At 39.8% G+C, this 22,161-nt stretch overlaps 1 protein-coding gene across 4 annotated transcripts in view; it reads left to right on the top strand.

Moving 5' to 3' along the window:
* Window positions 1-21,880, top strand: part of raraa (retinoic acid receptor, alpha a) — a 296,464-nt gene extending 274,584 nt beyond the window's left edge. For all 4 annotated transcript variants that reach the window (XM_036217294.1, XM_024284346.2, XM_036217293.1 and 1 more), the window contains 6 exons: window positions 7,590-7,731; window positions 16,602-16,762; window positions 18,069-18,245; window positions 18,319-18,523; window positions 18,604-18,762; window positions 21,002-21,880. In XM_036217294.1, coding sequence (XP_036073187.1) covers window positions 7,590-7,731; window positions 16,602-16,762; window positions 18,069-18,245; window positions 18,319-18,523; window positions 18,604-18,762; window positions 21,002-21,198 — 1,041 coding nt within the window. In that variant the 3' untranslated portion in view covers window positions 21,199-21,880. The remainder of the gene's footprint in view (window positions 1-7,589; window positions 7,732-16,601; window positions 16,763-18,068; window positions 18,246-18,318; window positions 18,524-18,603; window positions 18,763-21,001) is intronic.
* Window positions 21,881-22,161: the final 281 nt, after the last annotated feature.

Here is a 22,161-nt window from a genome sequence, read left to right as displayed (position 1 = left end):
ATGTTGGTGCTAACGCTCAGATCTCCTTATCCTGCTGCTGCTTAGAGGAGGACGAGTCAAAGTCGAGGCCCGGGGGCCGGATCCGGCCCTCCAGATGATTCTATCCGGCCCTCCAGATCTTTTTATTGTATTGTTATTAACGGCCCGATATTATCTTGCGCCTATTTTTAACTTGTTTAATTTTGACAAAATATATTTTTATGGAGAGTAAAATATTTTAAGTTATTTAAAGTTTAAATTGATTTATTCTGGAATAATATTAGTCATAATTATGTTAAAAAGTTTAGGTTTTAAAGATTTAAAAATTGGCATTCTGCTAGCTTTTTGGGCTATTTTGGATTTTAGCTAATAATTCAGCTACATGCTAACTGTTTGGGCTCTTAGGGTTTTTAAGGCTGGTTTTTATTTTAGCTAATATTTCAGCTACATGCTAACTATTTGGGCTATTTAGGATTTTCTAGGCTGGTTGGATTTTAGCTAATATTTCAGCTACATGCTAACTATTTGGGCTATTTAGGATTTTCTAGGCTGGTTGGATTTTAGCTAATATTTTAGCTACATGCTAACTGTTTGGGCTATTTAGGCTTTTTTTCAGGCTATTTTGAAGTTTAGGTGTTTTTTCAGCTATATGCTAGCTGTTTTGGCTAACCTAAGTTTTTTTTTTTCTTCTTCTTCTTCTTTTTACTGCTTAAGGCTAATTTGGCATTTAGCTAATATTTTAGCTGGCTTTCAGCTATCAGCTTTTGCGTATTTAGCTATTAACTTCAGCATTTTCATCTATCATCTTCAGTGTTTTTAGCCATCAATTTCAATATCTTCAGCTATTAGCATTAGCATCTTCAGCGGCCAAATTCAGCTTACAGCATTCACACTAGCATTATCGCAGGTAATGCTACATATCTAGTTCATAATTGTGTTAAAAATTTACATTTTTAAAGTTTTAAATATTTGGTTTCCAATTGTTCCATAAATGTTTATCCTGTTCGGCCCGCGACCTAAGATGTGTTTTGGATTTTTTCCCCTTGTACGATTGAGTCTGGCACCCCAGAAGAAGAGGGATCTGCATTAAATTAAAACCAGATCCCCCAAATTCAAAAAATAAAAATCAGTTTTGCAGATGATCATGCTTTATTTTGAAAAGATTCTGATGATGTCGATGGGGTTCAGGGGCTGCATCTGAACTCTCTGACACCGGCGGGAGGCCTCAGCGCGGGGAGGGCGCGTATATCACACACCCGTCGCTCTTAAACACAAACCCTCCGAGTGATCCCTGAAACTTAACCCACTTCCCAAATGGAACATATAAAAACTCGACAGCAAATCGAGGCCGGCTCCTGTTCCGTTCTCTGCAGCTCCACCCCGTTCCTCCCGATACTGTAAAAAGATCAAAGGAGGTGTGCAACCCTTTTTTGTGTCAGTGGTTCTGAAGGGAGAGTCAGCCTGAGCATGTGAGGAGTTTATTGAATTTCCTCTGAAGTATGTAATCAGATTTCATAACTGATGTTTCAAAACTTTTGGACAAATATTTTGGTCACGAGGAGCGAGTTGAAATGGGTTCAGCTAATGCGTTTTCTCTGCAGCTGCACGTAATTTTGTCTCAATGCAACGGTTTGAGTCATTATAGTTTGTATCAATATTTTCTTTGACCTTGAGGAGTTTTTCTGAACCTAAAGTCTCAGGTTGCATGCTAACGAGTAACATACCAGTCAATGTAAAGTCTGAAGAGCTGTCGTCTGCTTCCCACCAAACACACAAACACTTGCTAATTAGGGAAACATTGCCGCTCTAATAAGCAACTGTGAGGCTTCAATGTGATGTTTTCTACTCAGCAACATACCCAAACATTTTATAGGGTGTTGCTTTATTGAGGAACATTATGAAGTAGAAGATACGTTTTTGTTCTGGCATTTTTCTGATGATGGAGGACATATATACGAGGAATGTTTGATATGTGCGTGAAGATGTCTTATTTCTGTGTGGAGTTTTGACATATAAAACACGCCTAATTATTTGATCTAGCAGTAAGTCATAAAAGTTTTAGAGTTTGAACTTTTAAATAGTTTTGAGTTCATATGTGAGGAAAGAAAGGTCATCTTGACCTTTATCAGTTCCTTTTTATTTTAGTGAGTCGAATTATTCATAGAAAATATATAAAAAGCAATCAATAAAGTTTATTATATTACAGAAAAATTACAGAAAATAATTTATGCATGAAGCAAGTAAAATATGAGCATGTCCCTAAAAGGGGGGGGTCAAATTCAATCCCACAACCGACCAATCCTTAGGTCGTTGGCCGAACAGGATAAACATTTATTGAACACCCTAAAACTACATTTTTAAAACTTTAACTGTAGCTTTTTGAGATAATTATGAACTAGATATATAGCATTACTTGCAATAATGCTAGTGTGAATGCTGTAAGATGAAAAGACTGAAGCTGATAGCTAAAAATGCTGAAGCTTATAGCGAAAAACACTGAAGCTGAAAACTGATAGCCGAAAACGCTGAAGCTGATAGCCGAAAACGCTGAAGCTGATAGCTGAAAACGCTGAAGCTGAAAGTTGAAAACGCTAAAGCTGATAGTTGAAAACGCTGAAGCTAAAAACGCTGAAGCTGATAGCTGAAGCTGATAGCTAAAAACGCTGAAGCTGATAGCTGAAGCTGATAGCTAAAAACGCTGAAGCTTATAGCGAAAAACACTGAAGCTGATAGCTGAAAACACTGAAGCTGAAAGCTGATAGCCAAAAACGCTGAAGCTGGTAGCTGAAAGCGCTGAAGCTGATAGTTGAAAATGCTGAAGCTGATAGTTGAAAATGCTGAAGCTGAAAACGCTGAAGCTGATTGCTGAAAATGCTAAAGCTGACAGTGCTGAATTTAATAGCGAAAAACGTTGAAGCTGATAGCTAAAAACGCTGAAGCTGATAGCTGAAAATGCTGAAGCTGAAAACGCTGAAGCTGAAAACGCTGAAGCTGATAGCTGAAAACGCTGAAGCTGAAAACGCTGAAGCTGATAGCTGAAAACGCTGAAGCTGATAGCTAAAAAAGCTGAAGCTGATAGCTGAAAACGCTGAAGCTGAAAGTTAAAAACGCTGAAGCTTATAGCGAAAAACACTGAAGCTGATGGCTGAAAACACTGAAGCTGAAAGTTAAAAACACTAAAGCTGAAAGCCTATTATTCCAGAATAAATCAACTTAAACCTTAAATAACTTTCAATGATTTACTTTCCATAAAAATATATTTTGTCAAAATTATACAAGTCAAAAATAAGCACAATATAACATCGGGCCGTTAATAATATAAAAGTAAAATGATCTGGAGGGCCGGATAGAATTACCTGGAGGGCCTGATCCGGCCCCCGGGCCTTGACTTTGACACATGCCCTTAAATGACATCGTCAATACACAGTGAAAGTATTAAATTTGAAATATCCGTCACTTGTATAAATGTTCAGCTTCCTGTGGGTACAGCTGATGTCTGAATTGAGTCATCCTTGTGTGTGAACTGGTTAACCAGCTGATGTTATAATTTGTCGGCTCAGAAAAATGGGTTCAGCCGCTCAGATCAGCTGCTGGAATCCAGCCGCCCCCCCTTTGATATCTGCAGTGTTAATTTAAAATAATGGAGGCCGCCGTTGCCGTATCTCCGACTTCAGAGGAGATGACTTGGCACAGGCTGGTTAATAATTCAAGACTACAGGCGTGTGAATGTATATGGAGACTGGGGTAAGACGGGGGTTAGCTGCTTGAGCTGTGCTGCGGCGTGCCAAACTACAAAAGCATTTCCTGGGGGCTGCAGCGAGCTGAGGAACCAGGGGGTGCGTGCTGAGCTCTGCTGCATGGAGACTGCTCCTTCGTTTGTTGTTAAAGTTCTACCGCCTGCACATACTTACCAGGAATCCCCTGCAGATATTAACACTTAAGCATTAAATATGCATGCCCACCCCCTCATGTTTATGTTTTTGTCTCGGAGGCATGGGAATGCGGAGAAATCCATATATCTTCCTTGTGTTCACTGCATATCCCGAACTTCCTCCTTTGATTTTTCCCGAAGACTTTCACATCAGACGCTCGTCTTCAGCGGGGTGTGGTTTTGCGGTTTCGGGATCGTGTCAGCAATAATCACACTTGCATGATCGCAGCGGGAGGCTGGGAAGGGATCCTTAATCTGGGAACAGCTCGAAAGTGGCGGAGGACGGGATTCCACGTGAACTCCACGACCCCACCCGGTCGTGATGAACGAGGCTCAAAGCTCACCGGTAAAGAACACCGATGAAGTCGACACAATTGTGTTGTTACCCCCCCCTCCTCTCCGTTCTGGCAGCTCTCATCTCCTCCAAACGCTGCAGGGTGGCTGACAGACCCGCTGAGGGCTCTTGTCGCCCGCTGGATTAAGTGCTGATACAAAAAGAGGCTTAAAATCCGCAGGAAGCACCGACTCCACGGAGAAAATGGGAGGGGAGGGGGGCAACAACCAATCAAGAGATGCAGCGAGGGGGCACCTGCGCCTCGTGGTGTCAGGAGGGAGCGGGTCAATCCCCTCGTGACCCTGAGGTCTGGGTTAGGACCCCGGATCAAAGAGGAGATGGTGCGCGCTCGCACAAAGACCACAGACTAATCCCGCCCCCTCCCTCCCTCCCTCCCGGCATCAGCAGACGCAAACAACAGCAAAACGACAATCCACCTCGTCTAGAGCAGAATGTCAGAACCCTCGTTGATTCCTCCACTTCTGATGGAGACTGAGCCTAGAACAGTGCTAGCAGTTTAACCCGTTAAAGGTGTGGCGTTCAAGCGACCGCGTCCAATGTCAACTTCACTGTTGGACCGCCCATTCTCCAGGCCGTTGACCATTTTGTCAGAGTCCCTAAATCTACAATTCCGAAAATTTGGTGGCTTAGAAATTTCTCAGAAGAATTTCCCAAAACTTCATATTTGGCATTTTATAAAACTGTACAATCTTGCTGTTTTGCTAATTATTTTTTCATTTATTAAGCTGTGTATTATTGTCTTCTGCTTCCTGATTGGCTGTTGACCTTGTTGATCCTTCATGCCATATCTCTTGTAATCTTTGATTGGAATCAGATCTTCGTTTTCATTCTACGATACTGGAAATATTTTTCTATAAAACTTTGAACTTTCAACAAGAGAAATGTTTCAAAAGTCTAGTAAAAGTGTGTAGCAGATTTCGTCTATTGCAGGTTATAAATGATAAACCACTGTAGTGAACATGTGTCACAATTGCGCTAAAATCTGGGGTGCCAGATAGTGATGGGGGGATATCATTTTTTCTGGATGATTGTTGGATTGTAGTTGTTACTTGATATTATATGGAGTCAGAATGTAGTAAAGTTGAAAGTTATAATAGCATTCTGCTAGCTTTTAGCCTATTTTAGCATTTATTAAGGTTTTTTTAGGCTAATTTGGAGTTTTGCTAATATTTCAGCTACGTGCTAGCTAATTTGGCTAATTTAGGATTTTTTTCCGTTTTTTAAGGCTATATGTAGTTTAGCAAATATCTCATCTGCTTGTTTTAGCTATTTATGGCTAATTTGGGCTTTTTTTGTTTTTATGCTATTTTGGAGTTAAGCTAATATATCAGCTACATGCTAGCTGTTTGGGCTAAATTAGGCTTTTCTCTGATTTTTTTAGGCTATTTTGGAGTTCAGCTAATATTTAGGCAGCATGCTAGCTGTTTTGGCCAATTTAGGCTTTTTCAGTTTTTTAGGCTATTTTAGAGCTTATATGTCAGGTGCATGCTAGCTATTTTGGCTAATTTTGGATTTTTTTCCGTTTTCAGACTAATTTGGACTTTAGTTATTGTTTTAGCTACATGCTAGCTATTATGGCTAATTTAGTCCTTTTTGTTTTATTTTTCAGGCTATTTGGAGTTTAGCTAATGTTTCTGCTACATGCTAGCTGTTTTGGCTAATTTTGTTTTTTTTTCTGTATTTTAGAGTTTAGCTAATATTTCAGCTACATGCTAGCTATTTTCGCTAAATTGGGCTTTTTTCATTTTTTTAGGCTAATTTAGCATTTAACTAATATTTTAGCTGGCTATTAGCTTTAGCGATTTCAACTATTAGCTTCTGTTATTTCAGCTATAAATTTAGCGTTTTTAGCTATCAGCACTAGCATCTTTAGCGGCCAAATTCAGCTTACAGCATTCACACTAGCATTATCACAGGTAATGCTATCTTTCTAATATTTATTGACTTTAAAGCTAATGATGGTTAAGATGTGTGCTTTACATCCAGTTTGCCCGATGACCCGAATAGTCGACAAATCGGACAAAATAATGAGTGAAAAGTCAACTATTGAAATAATCGTTTGTGGAAGCACTAATCTAAAAATGCTTGGTGGATTTTTTCATATCGGACTGTTACCAATGAACTCATATTATACAAATATTGTCCGTTACTGGCACCGATATATAAATATATATATATATATCGCCTACTGGACAGTGCCACGCTGTGTAGTGTTTTAGGGGTTAGTGAGTGAATCCGAACGAAACTGCAGAAATAGAAGCCATAAAAACTCAAAGAAACGTGGCAAGCCAGGAACACTTCTCTTTTCTAGTCCATCCGAAACCGGAGTCACTTCCACTCTGTGGTGGAGGACAGGAGATGTGAGAGGAGGCTGGTGATCTCCAAAGGACAAACCGTAGGGCTTACGTCCACCGGCCATCTGTCGGCTAGCAGAGCTAATCCTTCAGCATGGGATGAGGCTCCCCGGTGGAAGCTTGCCCCCTCCCTCGCTTATCTCCCGACGCCGCTGCCCATCAAAACATTACCCACTCCGTTACATGAGTCCTGACCTGTACGGCGCCGCTCGCTGCCTGCTTACCCACTTGTTCCTGATTTGCATTAACCCCTTTTTTTATCTTCCATGTTTAATCAACAGAACCCCCAGGATTAACTCAAATACTTTCTTTAAAAATAACTCGATGTAATGCTTTTCAGCTGATTTGTTGTTGTCGAGTTTGCCCCAAACAAGAGAAAATGGCGTGTTTGGTGCGACGTTTGTACATCTTTGTGCTGGTAATCTCATAGGATCAGAGGAAACTTTTGGATTTAGGAGGACAGATGCATGTTGCCTTACACAACCGCTCTGTGATGCAAAACTCTTTCTGCTGGCCTGGATCTACAATTACTTATTTGAAGCTTTCTGAACTAGGTCACAGTTGTGTGCCAGCCACGTGGCTTTTGACCTAAAACCCTTTGAGGCTTTTTAACATCTCATTTTTTTTATATTTTATGTACAAGCTGGTGGGCAAGATTATGAGCCCTTCGTCTGTTCACAGTACAGTAGCGATTCCGGCAAATGAGCAAGCTCCACTGGTTCTCTGTAATGTACTGGAATGCTGGGTAAGACGCCATTTCCGGCTTCACTGCTAAATGGAATGCACCATATGTCTCAGATTAAAGCCTTGATAGACTTAACCGCTTGATGGTTTAGTGCTTTTCATCTGCATCTGTGTGGCTTCGTCCTAATATCGACCTTTATTTTGAAAATTGCTCACCTTTATTTTTCCTGGATTAAAGGAACATCATATGGTAAAAAATGAATTTTATTTTTTTTCTGTCGCGCAGGGCTTCTTTCGGAGAAGCATCCAGAAAAACATGGTGTACACTTGTCACCGAGAGAAGAACTGCATCATCAACAAAGTCACCCGCAACCGCTGCCAGTACTGTCGGTTACAGAAGTGCCTGGAAGTCGGCATGTCGAAGGAATGTGAGTAAAAATCCCGCCTTACACAGGATCCTGTAGTGTTGTTTTTTAATTACAAAAACTCCGCTCAGGGTTTGTTCTTCTGCTCAGTTTTTAATTAATTTGGTTAGATTTTTTTGTTTTTCAAGGTTCGAATACTTTAAAATTACAACAAAAATCCATAAAATTGATCAAAGGAAATATTTCTTTATTTAACTTTTGTTTTTTTTTCTATTAATTAAAATAAAAAGGTTCAGAGATGCTCTTTGTTTCAAGATATCAGATTATTCTAAATATTTTTTTCTAACTACAACATTTTTGTTGCTCACAATTTATTTATGTATTAATTAGTTTAAAAAAACAAATGTATTAGTTTTAAAAAATGTGACCAATCAAAGATGTTCAGCTGTTTTCATTGAATCACAGAAAAAAACATTTTTGGAATGTTTTGATGCTGGAATTGGATAAAAATTCGTTTTTTATTCATTTTTGCCTCATTTTTCATATTTTTATTTTGTCTTTTTTAATTGTGAAGCACTTTGGTACCCTAAATGAGTTGTAAATATATATTAAATATATGAAAGCCTAATTCGTTTTAATAGATTTGGTCGTATATACAGATTTAAAAAAGTTTAATAGACTTTAACAGATTCAAGAGAAAAATAAATACTTATAAAAATGCAAATTTACCCTTATAGGACCCCAATTTATCTCATTTATTCTACAAATTTCCTTTAACCATATGGTGAGATTGTCCTCACCTAAATGCTAACACGGATTTTGTTTTAGTTATTATGTTTAAATAGCAATAAAATAATAAATTATCCAGTTTAGATCACGTATATTCATAAAATATATATATTTTTTAATCAAAATTGAGCTGATTGAAAACAAAACTTGACAAATTGAAAGTGTTATTTTTTTTTTCTAAGATACGTATTAGATTCAAGGTGAGGAAAAATGATAAAACGGTAAAAGTAATGAAGTAATTTGTAAATTCTGAAGCATTAATAGTTGAAAACGTGTTAATATTTGAAGATTTCTAATATAATTTTCTTGTCGGGTTATCAAAGGCTTAAAAGTTTGAAGATTCGGCCCGTTAACTATTTAATCTAGCCAACTAAACTGGAATAAAAGATTCTGATTATCCGTATTAATGTTTTATTTTCCTTGTAGATCAGGTGTCTGCCCACAGATGGCGCTCTACAAATGCTTTGTTCAGGCTATTATGGAGTTCAGCTAGTAATTAAGCAACAAGCTAGCTTTTTTTTTCGATCTGAGTAGTTAGTTATGCTATTTTGGAGTTTAGCTAATATTTTAGCAACATGCTAATATTTTTAGCTAATTTGTTATCTACTGGAGGTTTTAGGCTAATTTAGAGTTTAGCTTCTATTTTGACAACAAGCTAATATTTTTGACTAATTTAGTTTACTGAGGAATTTTATGCTAATTTGGAGTTTAGCTAATATTTTAGTAAAATGCTAATGTTTTCAGCTAATTTGTTATCTACTGAAATATTTTTGGATAATTTAGAATTTAGCTTCTATTTTAGCAACATGCTAACATTTTTGACTAATTTAGTTTAGTGAGGAACTTTAGGCTATTATGGAGTTCAGCTAGTATTCAAGCAACAAGCTAGGCTTTTTGACAGATTTGGCCTCTAAGTAGTTATTTATGTTATTTTGGAGTTTAGCTAATATTTTAGCAATATGCTAATATTCTTAGGCTAATTTTAGTTTAGCTTTATTTCAGCAACATTCAAACATTTTTATCTGATTTAATTTATAGAGAAAAATGTTGTCATTTGAAGTTGAGCTAGTTGTTGAGCAACAAGCTAGCTTTTTTTGGCAGATTTGGCCTCTAAATAGTTATTTATGCTAATTTGGAGTTTAGCTAATATTTTAGCGATATGCTAATATTTTTAGCTAATTTGTTATCTACTGGGGTTTTTATGCTAATTTGGAGTTTAGTTTTTATTTTAGCAACATGCTAACATTTTTATCTGATTTAATTTACAGAGAAATGTTGTCATTTGTAGTTGAGCTAGTAATTAATGAACAAGCTAGCTTTTTTGCTACTAAAGGTAAAAACGTAAAAAAAGAGAGATGCTAGTTTCTTTTTATATATTTTCTGCTTTTGTTTGTGCCAAAATACATACATTATTCACAATTATTTAAAAAACAATCAAAAAGGAGCTTATGAATGAAATCAATGCGGGTCCTTGTAGGTTTTTATCACTAGAAAACAAACCTAAATGGCTCTTTTACCGTTAAAGTTTGCCGACCCTTGTGTTAGATCTTTACAACCCAATTACAAATACTAAATACATCTTAATACTACGTCCCTCATGTGACTCCACTCTCGTTTTTTTACTGTAAACGTGTTTTTCTAACGTCTCGTTCATCTTCAGCAGCTAAAGGTTGCTGGTCCTCCCATATCGAGCTCTGGCTTCGGTTCAGGTGTGAATATTCATGCCTGATTTATCATTTTCTTCAAGGCTTCACTTCGTATTGTCCTGTGAAATCATGAAGCTGCCATCATGTCTGAGATGGATTCCTCTTCATTCACGTGAAAGCTTTTCATCCAAGGTCAAAATAAACGCCCGGCTCCTCCATCGGCGCTCACCCTTCCTGCAGATCATATTTTATTTATACTGATTAGCTCCGGCGCGGAGTTTAGTTGTTGAATCTTGAGGATAAACAGTGGAAGCGATGGAGACGGGCAGCCACAGTCGGCGTGTCTCCAGACTTGGCAGCCTCGGTGATGAATATGTTCTCACCTGCCGAGAGTGAAAGAGCAGGCGTCTGCTCCCATCATTGCACCCCGGGGGCTGTGTGAACACACACACACAAACACACAGCCAGTCACACTTGATAAAGTAATTGGTGGAGGTGTGATCACGGGGAAGCTCAAAGGCCAGCAGGGTGGGTATAGCTCACCTGATCACGTGACGCGGCGGCGCCCGCAGCCACGTGCACGGCAGGGGCCGGTGTAAATGCGCCCTTTCTTCCCACCTGCTTATAAACACATCATGTCTTTTGCGTCACGTCTTTGCTACTGATTATCCACAGTGCTGCGGCTTACAGTAGAAGAAGTTATCCTCTGAGCTCCTTACCTTTGAACGGTGCCATTAATCATAGTTAGAAGCACCACAGCAGCCACTGCTTTTACACCCAGTGGCATTAAACAGCACCAGCCAGGCAGAAAAGGTGGAGTTGGACTGCCACCTAGTGGTCAAAGTGCAGAACTTTTTAATTTTTTTTCTGTGGGAAATCCTTTTTTTTCACAGTTTTGCATGTAAGCCCTTTTATATGGAGCTACTTTGGTGCCAATGTTATTTAAAACCCAACTAAAACAAAATATTGGTGCTTGGCCAAAAAAAAAGTCAAAATTATAAAATAAACGTAATTATTTTCAGCTTCAAATGTTCTGTTTAGGTTTCTAAATTAAAAATTTCAAAACTTTTTTTCCCATTTCAGATCTTTTTTCTTTTTTTTTCCAAGTCTGAAAATTTCAGTTTCAAAACTTCTGGCCCCGATGTGGCGCGTTGGGGCGGGGCTAACACGAAGGACCAATCAAAATCGATGAGGATTGTCTCGGTGCATTCACTGACTCTAAGAACTATGATAATTATTGTCAGTTTTGTCTGGAGCCAAATTGGTGCCATGAATATTTAAAGCCAAATAAAACAACTAAAGGATTTTTTGCCAGTAAAAATGTAAAATGTTCAAAGGTTTTTGCAATTCTAAATAAATGTAATTATTTTCAGCTTCAAATGTAGGTTTCAAAATTTCAATTTCAAAACTTTTTTTCACTTTTAATTCTTTTTTTTTTTCGTTTTCAAATCTCAAAATTGCAGTTTCAAAATTTTTGGTCCTATTGGGGCGGAACTAACACAAAGTACCAATCAAAATCGATGATGATGGTGACTTCAGTCCTGGTGTATTCACGGACTCTGAGAACTGTGATAATTACGCTCAGAAAATGAATGTTTTGTCTATATGGAGCCACATTAGGACCATAAATAATGAAACTAATTGAAAAAAATATTGGTGTTTGGCCAAAAAAAAAAGTAAAATGTCAAAAACTTTTTGCTTTTCTAAAATAAATTTAATTATTTGCAGATTCCAATATTACATTTTATAGGTTTCATTTTTTTTTTTTTTAGTTTCAAACCTTTTTTTCACTTCCAAGTCTTTTTTTTCCTTTTTTGATTCTGAAAATTTCAGTTTTCAAAACTTTTGGTCCCGTTGGGGCGGGGCTAACTTGAAGGACCAATCAAAATCAATGAAGGTGATAACTTCAGTTGTGATGCATTCACTGACTCTGAGAACTGTGATTATTACGTTCAGAAAACGGCTGTATTGTCTGAACTATCATAGTCTGAAGTTGTACCGAGACGGATGTAAAACGTCCAAAACTCTGTTCCAGCCCGTTCAAAGCGCCATCTCATTGTTACATACAGGCATCGAAAACGTCCTTGTACTGATAAAATGGCTAAAACCCTGAAGAAGCTCCGGTCATCTCCCGTGTCCGTTTCTCATGTGAGTTTGAGCGGTAAACTCATCGGTTCCTTCATGTTTCCCGTCTTTTTCTTCTGCTGATTTTCTCAGCCCAAACATTTTGTGCCGAGTGTGCAGATTGCCCGACTTGTTGTCACAGCAGTGACTTTGGCCCGCCTCGCTGGTCTGGGTCGGTGCCGGAGGCGGCGGAGACGCCAACCATCTGCAGCCCGCAGGGACTCTCTTGACGCCGCGGCGCCGCCCATTCGCTCGCTCACTCCGGCGTTACGCAGGTTCAAGGTGACGACACCGAGCGAATTTAAATGCAAAAAAACAAAAAGGAGACTTCCACATTCGGAGAGCGCGCACCCACACATCCAGAAGGCCGGACCCCCTGCTAGCGCAGAGGGACGTCCGGGTGACCTTATGTCGGCTGGCAGACGGCTCCAGACAACAGCGCCAGGCTTGCTGCCAGGTGGCAATGCCAAGTAAGACTGCATCAGTGGGAGAGGCGGAGTGTTGGGAGCAAGCGGGAAGGGGTAGCAGGTAGCCTCTGAGTACAAGGTGATGGCTAAAACTAAACAAAAAATCAGAATCTGATGGAACAGAAAAACTTCCATACAAAATAAATCATGTTAAGACTTTTTCTTGACATAAAAATTCTTGTTAATTCTTTGTTCTAACTCCATTGCCGATTTTTTAAAAAATATATGTATATTTTATGCATCTTTGACTTATTTCTATATGTTTTTGCAGCATGAATAAAGCATTTTTATTCAGTTTTTTAACTTTAAAAGATTGGAACAAATTCTGCTGAGTTTGAGGAACTCTGTTTCTATCTTAGTTAAAACAAAGTGAGTTCAAACACAACAGAAGTTTGTTTTTGCATAAAGAAATTCAAGTAAAAGCGTCTTTTTTTGCAGCCCAGCTGATTCCCTCCCTAATCACTAAAACTATATAGAGCAGGACTGTCCAGTGCCCTGGATTTTAAAAGCATTTCAGACACCATGCTAAAACTTTTTTCTTTTTTTAATAATTTTTAAAGTCAAATATGAAGTCGCTGAAGTAAAAAAAAAAACTATTAAATTCAAGCATTTTACAATAATTAATTATAATTCCATTGTATTCTGATGATGAAAATGCATTTTTTTTAAACCTAAATTGTTCAAATGCAATGCATTATGGTCTATTTTCGAATTGATGCTCATTGGTTTTTCGCAGAGACTTCTGGGAAATTTCTAAGGCAATGAATTCTGGAATTGTGGGTTCAGACAGCACTGCAGAATGCACTGTAGTAGTGAAGGAATTCTGACACAAGCGTTGTGTTTCATGACCTGAATGAAACTTTGGTGGTTAATTATGTGATGCAATCATTGACTGTATATGAGAACTGGACTGAAACAGGAAGTACTCGCTGGCTCCAAGAAGCCAATAAACAGCTGTTACTCAGTCTTAATAGTTGTCAGAATTCATTTTTTTGAATATCATCGTTCTTTTTACGATATTTCTCTGTTGTGTTCGTTTTAAGTGATAAACTTGAGTGGTTGCCATAGAAACAATGACTCAGACAGACTATTTCTAGTCCCAACATGGTGGCATCTGGTTTAAAAAAATGGCAACAGAATTGACTTCATTTGGTTGGAGCCAGAAGTTAAACCATCTTCTACGGGTGACGACTTTAAATCAGGTTTTCATTGGAGAAAATTTCCTGGAAATTAACAAACTGTCCTTCACTTCCTCTATTGTGTCCTGTAAAAATGCGTTCCAAATCATTACCCTACCACCGCCGTGTTTGACAGTATTTTTGCTCTGCTCTTTCAAAAGTTTTCATCTGAAAGCCCTAAAATCTGAGCAGTTTTAGGGCTTTCATCGCTTTAAGCAGGACCTCAAGGGTTTGAGGAGTCTCTCTGTAGCTCAGGGAGTGTCCAAATCTGGGCCTCGAGGGCCAGTGTTCAACATGTTTTCCAACAAACCTGCCATTGAAGATCCTTACTGGCCAAACACACCTGATCCAGGTAATGAGCAGCAGATAAGGTTTCTGAAAAACCAGCAGGAGGTTGGTCCTCGAGATATTTTTACCCAGAATCCTTTGGATTTTTTCTCCCAAACAGTCCGATAACCATGTAGTTCCATATTTCATCAACAAACAGCTGACAGTGACGTGTCACGAGGGCCTGAAACCTTAAGAGGAAATCATATATTTAACCTACAATAATACTTGTCTGATTTGGAATCACTTTCCTCTTTTCCAACAGTTGTTTTGAACTCAAAGTGCCGAGTCTTCAGGTTTCTCTAGAACCTCTGAAGTATCAAACTTCAGATCAGGCAGAGGATGTCCTCTGGTTTTTTTTTTTTTTTTTTTTTTTATGTGGCTGCAGATCGCTTCAGGAAGTAGCGTCTCATTTATGCACATTTTGATCTCGGCAAAGTACAGTTCCTCCCATCTGTGGGACCGCTGTGTCTTTAAGGGATCATTAGATGCAAAACCGTCTCCCCTTTTATCTCAGCTTTCTACTTTAAGCGTCGGGTCTTCAGGCGTCTCAGCATCAAAGCATCAAGGTAGAGGCCAATTTTTACAGTTAATGGACAAATAATCTCGGTTTATATTCCCTTGTTTAGAATATTATTTTTGTGCATTATGGATGAAGCTGCGACACATCTTCCTCACTGTTTGTTCAAGTTCAAAGCAGCCTCTCTTGTCTTCTGTCTCCCCCTTCCTTTTATTTTGACAAGTTTTCACGTGTTCCTTGAGGAAGGTGCCGTGCAGGCGTAGGAAAAAAGTAATAAAAGTTAAATGAGATGAAGCGGAGGGTGATGGAGAGCGCCGCAAAGCGAGGACAGCGTCGGGCAAAGGCGGCAAAGTCCCGGCCCGGGATGAAGGCTGGAAGTGGGAATGAGATCTGGAGTAGGAGGCATGAGGAGCTGCCGATAAAGGCTTTGCAGGAGCAAAAAAAAAAAAAAGGGTGGTGGTGGTGGGGGGGGTAACATTGACATTTTTATCTTTCGGTTGAATTTAATCTGTGTGATGGACGAGCTGCCAGCGCTTTAATTTTCCACACGCGAATTATCCCGGTCCGCCCACCTCCCTCTGTCTTCCACACAATCCCACCGCCGACACCATTTTCTGCCCTTTCCTCGTTTGTGGCATTTGTTTCATAGTAGCTCAAAAAATACAAAATAATTCAACAAAAACAATGAAAAAAAAACGGAAGCCATATTTCTTTCTTTTGTAACCCCCCCCCCCAAGTTATTGCATGTGGCAATTCAGCATGACAGATCGGCAGTCATGCCTAATAGTTCTTTAATGGCTTCATTAAACTGTGTTGTGCGGCTTATGATTGTGCTGCCAATTTGTCAGCGCCGGTAATGTCTGGGCACCAGGGATGCCCCACTTTTATTTGTGAATTAATTGCACATGGACTCCGTTGCAGCACCCCCCACCCCCCGCCCGCCACCACAAACTGAATCCCAATCAGCTCGGCAAGAAGCGGCGCTGGCCCAGATCCGCTGAGCAGCTTACCGGAGTTTTACGTAACCGGCCTCCAAAAGCCGCCGCCGGCGTTCCTCGGAGGCGTTTCTGTTTTTGTCAATAAAGTTTCGCCCATCTGTAACATGATCCTTCCATCCACGTTCTCCTGTCTGTCGGCTGATGAATGGGCAGCCCAGCCTGGGATGGCCTCGGTCCAGGTCCTCCGTCAGACGTGGACCCCTCCCTCCCCAAAGCCTATCACCATCAACAGTCAAGGTTGGGATTAAGACGACCCTGACCTTCGATGATATTAGGAAAGGTGGATCATATAAAAGGGGAGGGGGCCGAGAGTGAGACTTGTATAAGCAGAGAAGGAGCCGCCGGGTTTTTTTTGTTTTTTTTCCTTCTTAAAACCATTAGAGGCGGGATATTTGTCATATTATGTTATTAGATTAGCCGGGACCCCTAATGAAAGCTGTGGCAACTTGTCAGCCTTATGGATAGCTCCGCTCCCCGCCTCTATTTATCACCCCCCCACCCCCAAGCCTCGACGCAAACACCGGCTGCGACGGGCGCGTCGCAGCCGGAGTGGATGGGACGCGAGAAATGGATGGAGCTGGTAATGAGATCTGGATGCTAAACACCCCCGCCTGGCGCTTTTTTGTCATTTGGAGCGAGCACACTGGTTTCAGCCAAATCACCCAGAGGGAAACAGAGGTTCACCGCGAGATTTTTCTTCCCGCCTCTCTCCGCGCTGTCCAGCACTTCCTGGATGGAGCAACATTAAAAGGCCGTTTTCCTCCGGGTTTTTCCTTTAAAAAAAAATTCCCGATCCATGAAGCATTTAAATGTGTCATAAACGATATCTGCTGAGATGTACGGAGTGTCAAGAGCATGTGTTTCTTTCTTTCTCCCTTCTGCAGCGGTGAGGAATGACAGGAACAAGAAGAAGAAGGATGAGAAGAAGCAGGAGTGCACGGAGAGCTACGTGCTGAGTCCCGACACGGAGCAGATGATCGACAGGGTTCGCAAGGCACACCAGGAAACTTTCCCTTCTCTCTGCCAGCTGGGCAAATACACTACGGTCAGTAGCACAAACCATCTGGAGGTTGCCTCTAGTGCTGCCACAAACGATTATTTTAGTAGTCGACTAATCTGGTCATGCACAAACTGGATTTAAAGCACACATCTTAACCGTCATTAGCTTTAAACTAACTCAAAACTAGATATATAGCATTACCTGTGATAATGCTAGTGTGAATGCTGTAAGCTGAATTTGATTCTGAAGTTGATAGCTGAAATCTCTGGAGCTAATAGCTGAAAACGCTGAAGATGATGGCGAGCTAAAATAGTAGTTAAATGCCAAATTAGCCTATGAAACTGAAAAAAAGCCTAAGTTAGCCAAACCAGCTAGCATGAAGCTGAAATATTAGCTAAACTCCAAATTAGCCTAAAAACAAAAAAAGCCTGAATTAGCCAAAAATAGCTATCAAGCAGATGAGATATTTGCTAAACTACAAACTAGCCTTAAAAAACAGAAAAAACAGCTAGCATGTAGCTGAAATAATAGCTAAAGTCAAAATTAGCCTATGAAACTGAAAAAAGCCTAAGTTAGCCAAACCAGCTAGCAGGCAGGTGAAATGTTAGCTAAACTCAAAAGTGCCCTAAAAAATTAAAAAAAATTCTAAATTACCCAAACAAACTAGCATGTAGCTGAAATATTAGCTAAACTCAAAATTAGCTTAAAAAACTGAAAAAAATCTAAATGAGCCAAAATAGCTAGCCTGCTGCTCAAATATTAGCTAAACTCAAAAGTGCCCTAAAAAACAGAAAAAATTCTAAATTACCCAAACAAGCTAGCATGTAGCTGAAATATTAGCTAAACTCCAAATTAGCCTAAAAAAATCTAAGAAAAGCCTAAGTTAGCCCAAACAGCTAGCATGTAGCTGATATATTAGCTTAACTCAAAAATTGCCTTAAAACAAAAAAAGCCTAAATTAGCCAAAAATAGCTAACAAGCAGGCGAGATATTTGCTAAACTACAAACTAGCCTTAAAAAACGGAAAAAATCCTAAATTAGCCAAAACAGCTAGCATGTAGCTGAAATATTAGCTAAACTCCAAAATAGCCTTAATACTGAAAAAAGCCTAAATTAACAAATGCTAAAATAGTCCAAAAAGCTAGCATGATACCATTATAACTTTAAACTTTACTAAACTCTGACTCCATATAATATAAAGTATTGAATAATCGACCATTAAATTCGTCGTCGACTATTTTAATAGTTGATTAGTCGTCGATTAGTCGACTAATCGTGGCAGCCTTAGTTGCCTCCTTGTTTTTTTTAGCTCCTTTCAGGAAGTGATTCCTAAAAATCTTTGCTTTTGCAGTCTAACAGCTCAGAACGCCGCGTGTCCTTGGACATTGACCTGTGGGACAAGTTCAGCGAGCTCTCCACCAAGTGCATCATAAAGACGGTGGAGTTTGCCAAGCAGCTGCCCGGCTTCACCACGCTCACCATCGCTGACCAGATCACTCTGCTCAAAGCCGCCTGTCTGGACATTCTGGTACGGACTCCGAAAAGTTCCAACATTTATATTTAAACGCGGCGAAGCATCAAAACACATCTGTGCTCCTCAGATTCTGCGGATCTGCACACGCTACACACCGGAACAGGACACCATGACCTTCTCCGACGGACTCACGTTAAACCGGACCCAGATGCACAACGCCGGCTTCGGCCCCCTCACAGACCTGGTTTTTGCTTTCGCCAACCAGCTCCTTCCTCTGGAGATGGACGATGCGGAGACGGGGCTGCTGAGCGCCATCTGCCTGCTGTGTGGAGGTACGAACGCTAAACCTCCCGTCTCCTGCTCACTCACAGTTCATTAGGAATCTACAGTCATTTTTGGTTTCTTTTGGCAGATCGGCAGGACTTGGAAGAGGCAGACAAGGTGGACGTCCTGCAGGAGCCACTTCTGGAGGCGCTGAAGATTTACGTGAGGAAGAGGAGGCCCCACAAACCGCACATGTTCCCCAAAATGCTGATGAAGATCACCGACCTGAGAAGCATCAGTGCTAAAGGTCGGTTTTCATCTTTTATCTCTTTGTAATTCTCAACTTTGACTACAACATGAAAAATAACGGATACCACTAAAACAACCATTTATGATCACACTAACTCCCAAATTTGTTAGTAGCATGTAAAAATTAAAAAAAGCAGCCCTACAGCGTTACAAGTTAGCCGCATTAGCATGTTAGCGATAGCGTTATTACTTGATCATGATTGCGACACGTAAAAAGATACAATAATCACTAAAACAAAGGTTGTGATTACACTTACTCCCAACTTTGTTAGTAACACATAAACAGTCCCACACTGCTACAAGTTAGCCGCATTAGCAATACCTGTAACACTTTTCTGTAACTGTTCTACACCTGCTACCTGTTAGCCACATAAGTGTTCTTACAATAACATTTAACCTTGTTTCCAACTCATAAAAAAAAAAAAACTAATACCACTAAAAAAATGTTACTATGAGTACACTAACTATCAACCTTGTTAATGACACAAAAAACAATCCTACACCGCTACAGGTTAGCCGCGTTAGCATATTAACAACCTTATTTGTAACAAGTAAAAAATGCAGACTGATACCGCTAAAACACAACATTGTGATTACAATAACTCCTAAACATTTTAGTTACATGTAAAAAAAATAAAAATATGTCCTGTATCGCTACACGTTAGCCATGTTAGCAGCATTAGCGTATTAACGATACCTGTAACTCCCAACCTTGATTGCGACAAGCAAAAAGTTGAGACTGATTCCGCAAAAAAAGTTATTGTGATTACGCTAACTCCGTGCCTGATTAGTAACACGTAAAAACATTCCAACACCGCTACAAGTTAGTTGCTTTAGCGCATTAACAACACCCACTTAGAGCTGCCACTATTATATCAGTAGTCGACTAATCAACGATTATTTTTTCCGATTAGTCGACTAATCGGGTAATGCGTAAACGGGATGTAAAGCACACATCTTAACCATCATTAGCTTTAAACTAACTAAAAACTAGATATATAGCATTACCTGCAATAATGCTAGTGTGAATGCTGTAAGCTGAATTTGGCCGCTAAAGATGCTAGTGTTGTTAGCTAAAGATGCTGAAATTGATAGCTGAAATAACTGAAGCTAATAGCTGAAATAACTGAAGATAATAGCTGAAATAACTGAAGATAATAGCTGAAAATACTGAAGCTAATAGCTGAAAACGGACAAATTTCAAATTAGCCTTTAAAAAAAAGAAAACTTAGGTTAGCCAAAACAGCTAGCATGTAGCTGAAAAAATATCTAAACTTCAAAAAAGCCTAAAAAATTTAAAAAAAATCCTAATTAAGCCAAAATAGGTAACATGTAGCTGACATATTAGCTAAACTCCAAATTAGCCTTAAAAACCGAAAAATTCCTAAATTAGCTGAAAGAGCTAGCATATATTAGCTAAACTCCAAATTAGCGTTAAAAACTGAAAAATTCCTAAATTAGCTCAAAGAGCTAGCATATATTAGCTAAACTCCAAAATAGTCTAAAAAAACCATAAAAATGCCAAAATAGTCCAAAAAGCTAGCAAAATGCTATTATAACTTTCAACTTTACTATCATCTGACACCATATAATATTAAGTAACGACTAATCGACTATTTTAATAGTCGATTAGTCGTCGATTAGTCGACTAATCGTGGTCGCCCTACACCCAATAAATCCCAACCTTGATTGTGACACATAAAAAATACCGACTGATACCAGTAAAATACGCGTCATTGTGGCTACAGTAACACGCAAACTTGTTAGTAGCGTGTAAAAAGAAACCTGTTCTACACCGCTACATGTTAGCCGCGTTAGCATACTTACAATAGCATTTCAACCTCGTTTGCAAATCTTAAAGAACAGTTAAATACCACTAAAACAGACGTTACTGTGAGTACACTAGCTCCCAACCTTGTTAGTAATGTAAAAAAAAGTCCATATATGTTTTCTAAGACATAGTTTCTGCATAGTACCAGTACTTCATTAGAAATTCGCTTCTGAATTGTGGGCGGGACTGTTGCCATGGAGTAACCCCGCCCCCCCCATTGCTGAGAGCTCTCATTTTACACGGTCTGCCGCTAGCTTACAGCCCTTCACATCCCACCTTAACATTACTGTTGCAACAACAATGGCGATCAATACTGGAGCTATCCAGCCAAAAACAAGTCAAAAACTGGATTTTCTTTGTGTTTGCTTAAATATTTCCTCGTTTTCTTCTGCCTGTCCGCCTGCAGGAGCCGAGCGCGTCATCACGCTGAAGATGGAGATCCCCGGCTCCATGCCGCCTCTCATCCAGGAGATGCTGGAGAACTCAGAGGGTTTGGAAAGCGGGGCGGTAGGGGGCCGACCCAGCGGCGCCCCCCCTGGCAGCTGCAGCCCCAGTCTGTCCCCAAGCTCTGCCCAAAGCAGCCCCGCCACGCAGTCGCCGTAGTCGCGGCTCACTGTTAAGATTTTCGTTCCTCCTCTTCGTGTCGGTCTCCGTCTCACAACGCCGGCACTCTGAAGGGGGGGTGGGGACTTGTCGGAGCAAGTCCCCATCTCCCGATCTGTCTCGGCGCGCCAGGTGTGAGGCGGGGCCGGGCCCGGGCCGGGCCGGCGGGAGGCCTCACCGTAAACACTGCTGATGACTCCCCCTCCACTCTCCTCCACACCTCTCTCAGAAGGACTGATGGAAACGGACGGGCGGGTTCGGAGCGGCGCGGCGGGACGAACGACAGAACAAAGACTCGGAACACAGACTGACTTGACGAACACCAGACACTTTGATTTTTGTTTCTCTTCAGTTGTACTCTGAGGCAGACTACAGCTTAGGGACTTTCTCAAAAGACCTCACTCCTCAATGACTTTGGGTCTTTTTATTTTTTTTTTCCAATTAAAGAAAAAAAAACAGATTTCGTACAGAAGATATATAAATATATATATAGAAAACTTAAGGAACTATTGTGATGGGCGTGTCCAGAACAGAATTTCAGGTTGGACATGTTTACTGAGCTGAGATTAGAAGTTGTTGTATTCCTTCACCATTTGATTCTTTTCTTACCTCTCGAGTGTAATAAGAGAGACGTTTCAGTTTGTATATTGTCCTAATTAAAAAAAAAATAAAAAAAAAAAAATCCTGCACATAAAATCACACAGACACACAAAAATGTGCACAGAAAACCAGTGAGTATCACCTACTATTCCAGATTGGTTCTGTTTGCAATTTTCCCCTTTTGTTCTTGTTGTTTTCTTTCAAGAGAATGAAAAAATGAACTGATTGTATGAACGTGGTTGTATTATATGGTCACAGGTCCTTTCAAGTAAATCAAATTAATGAAGATTCATTATTAAGGTGTATTTTAAGTGGCCTTTAAGTTTGTGTATATAAGCTGTATTCATTTCTTTAAAACTATGA

Source organism: Oryzias melastigma, linkage group LG19 (genome assembly GCF_002922805.2).
Source record: "Oryzias melastigma strain HK-1 linkage group LG19, ASM292280v2, whole genome shotgun sequence".
Taxonomy (NCBI): Eukaryota; Metazoa; Chordata; class Actinopteri; order Beloniformes; family Adrianichthyidae; genus Oryzias; species Oryzias melastigma.
The sequence above is the reverse complement of the archived record's forward strand: the minus strand, read 5'-3'. Positions and strand labels throughout refer to the sequence as shown.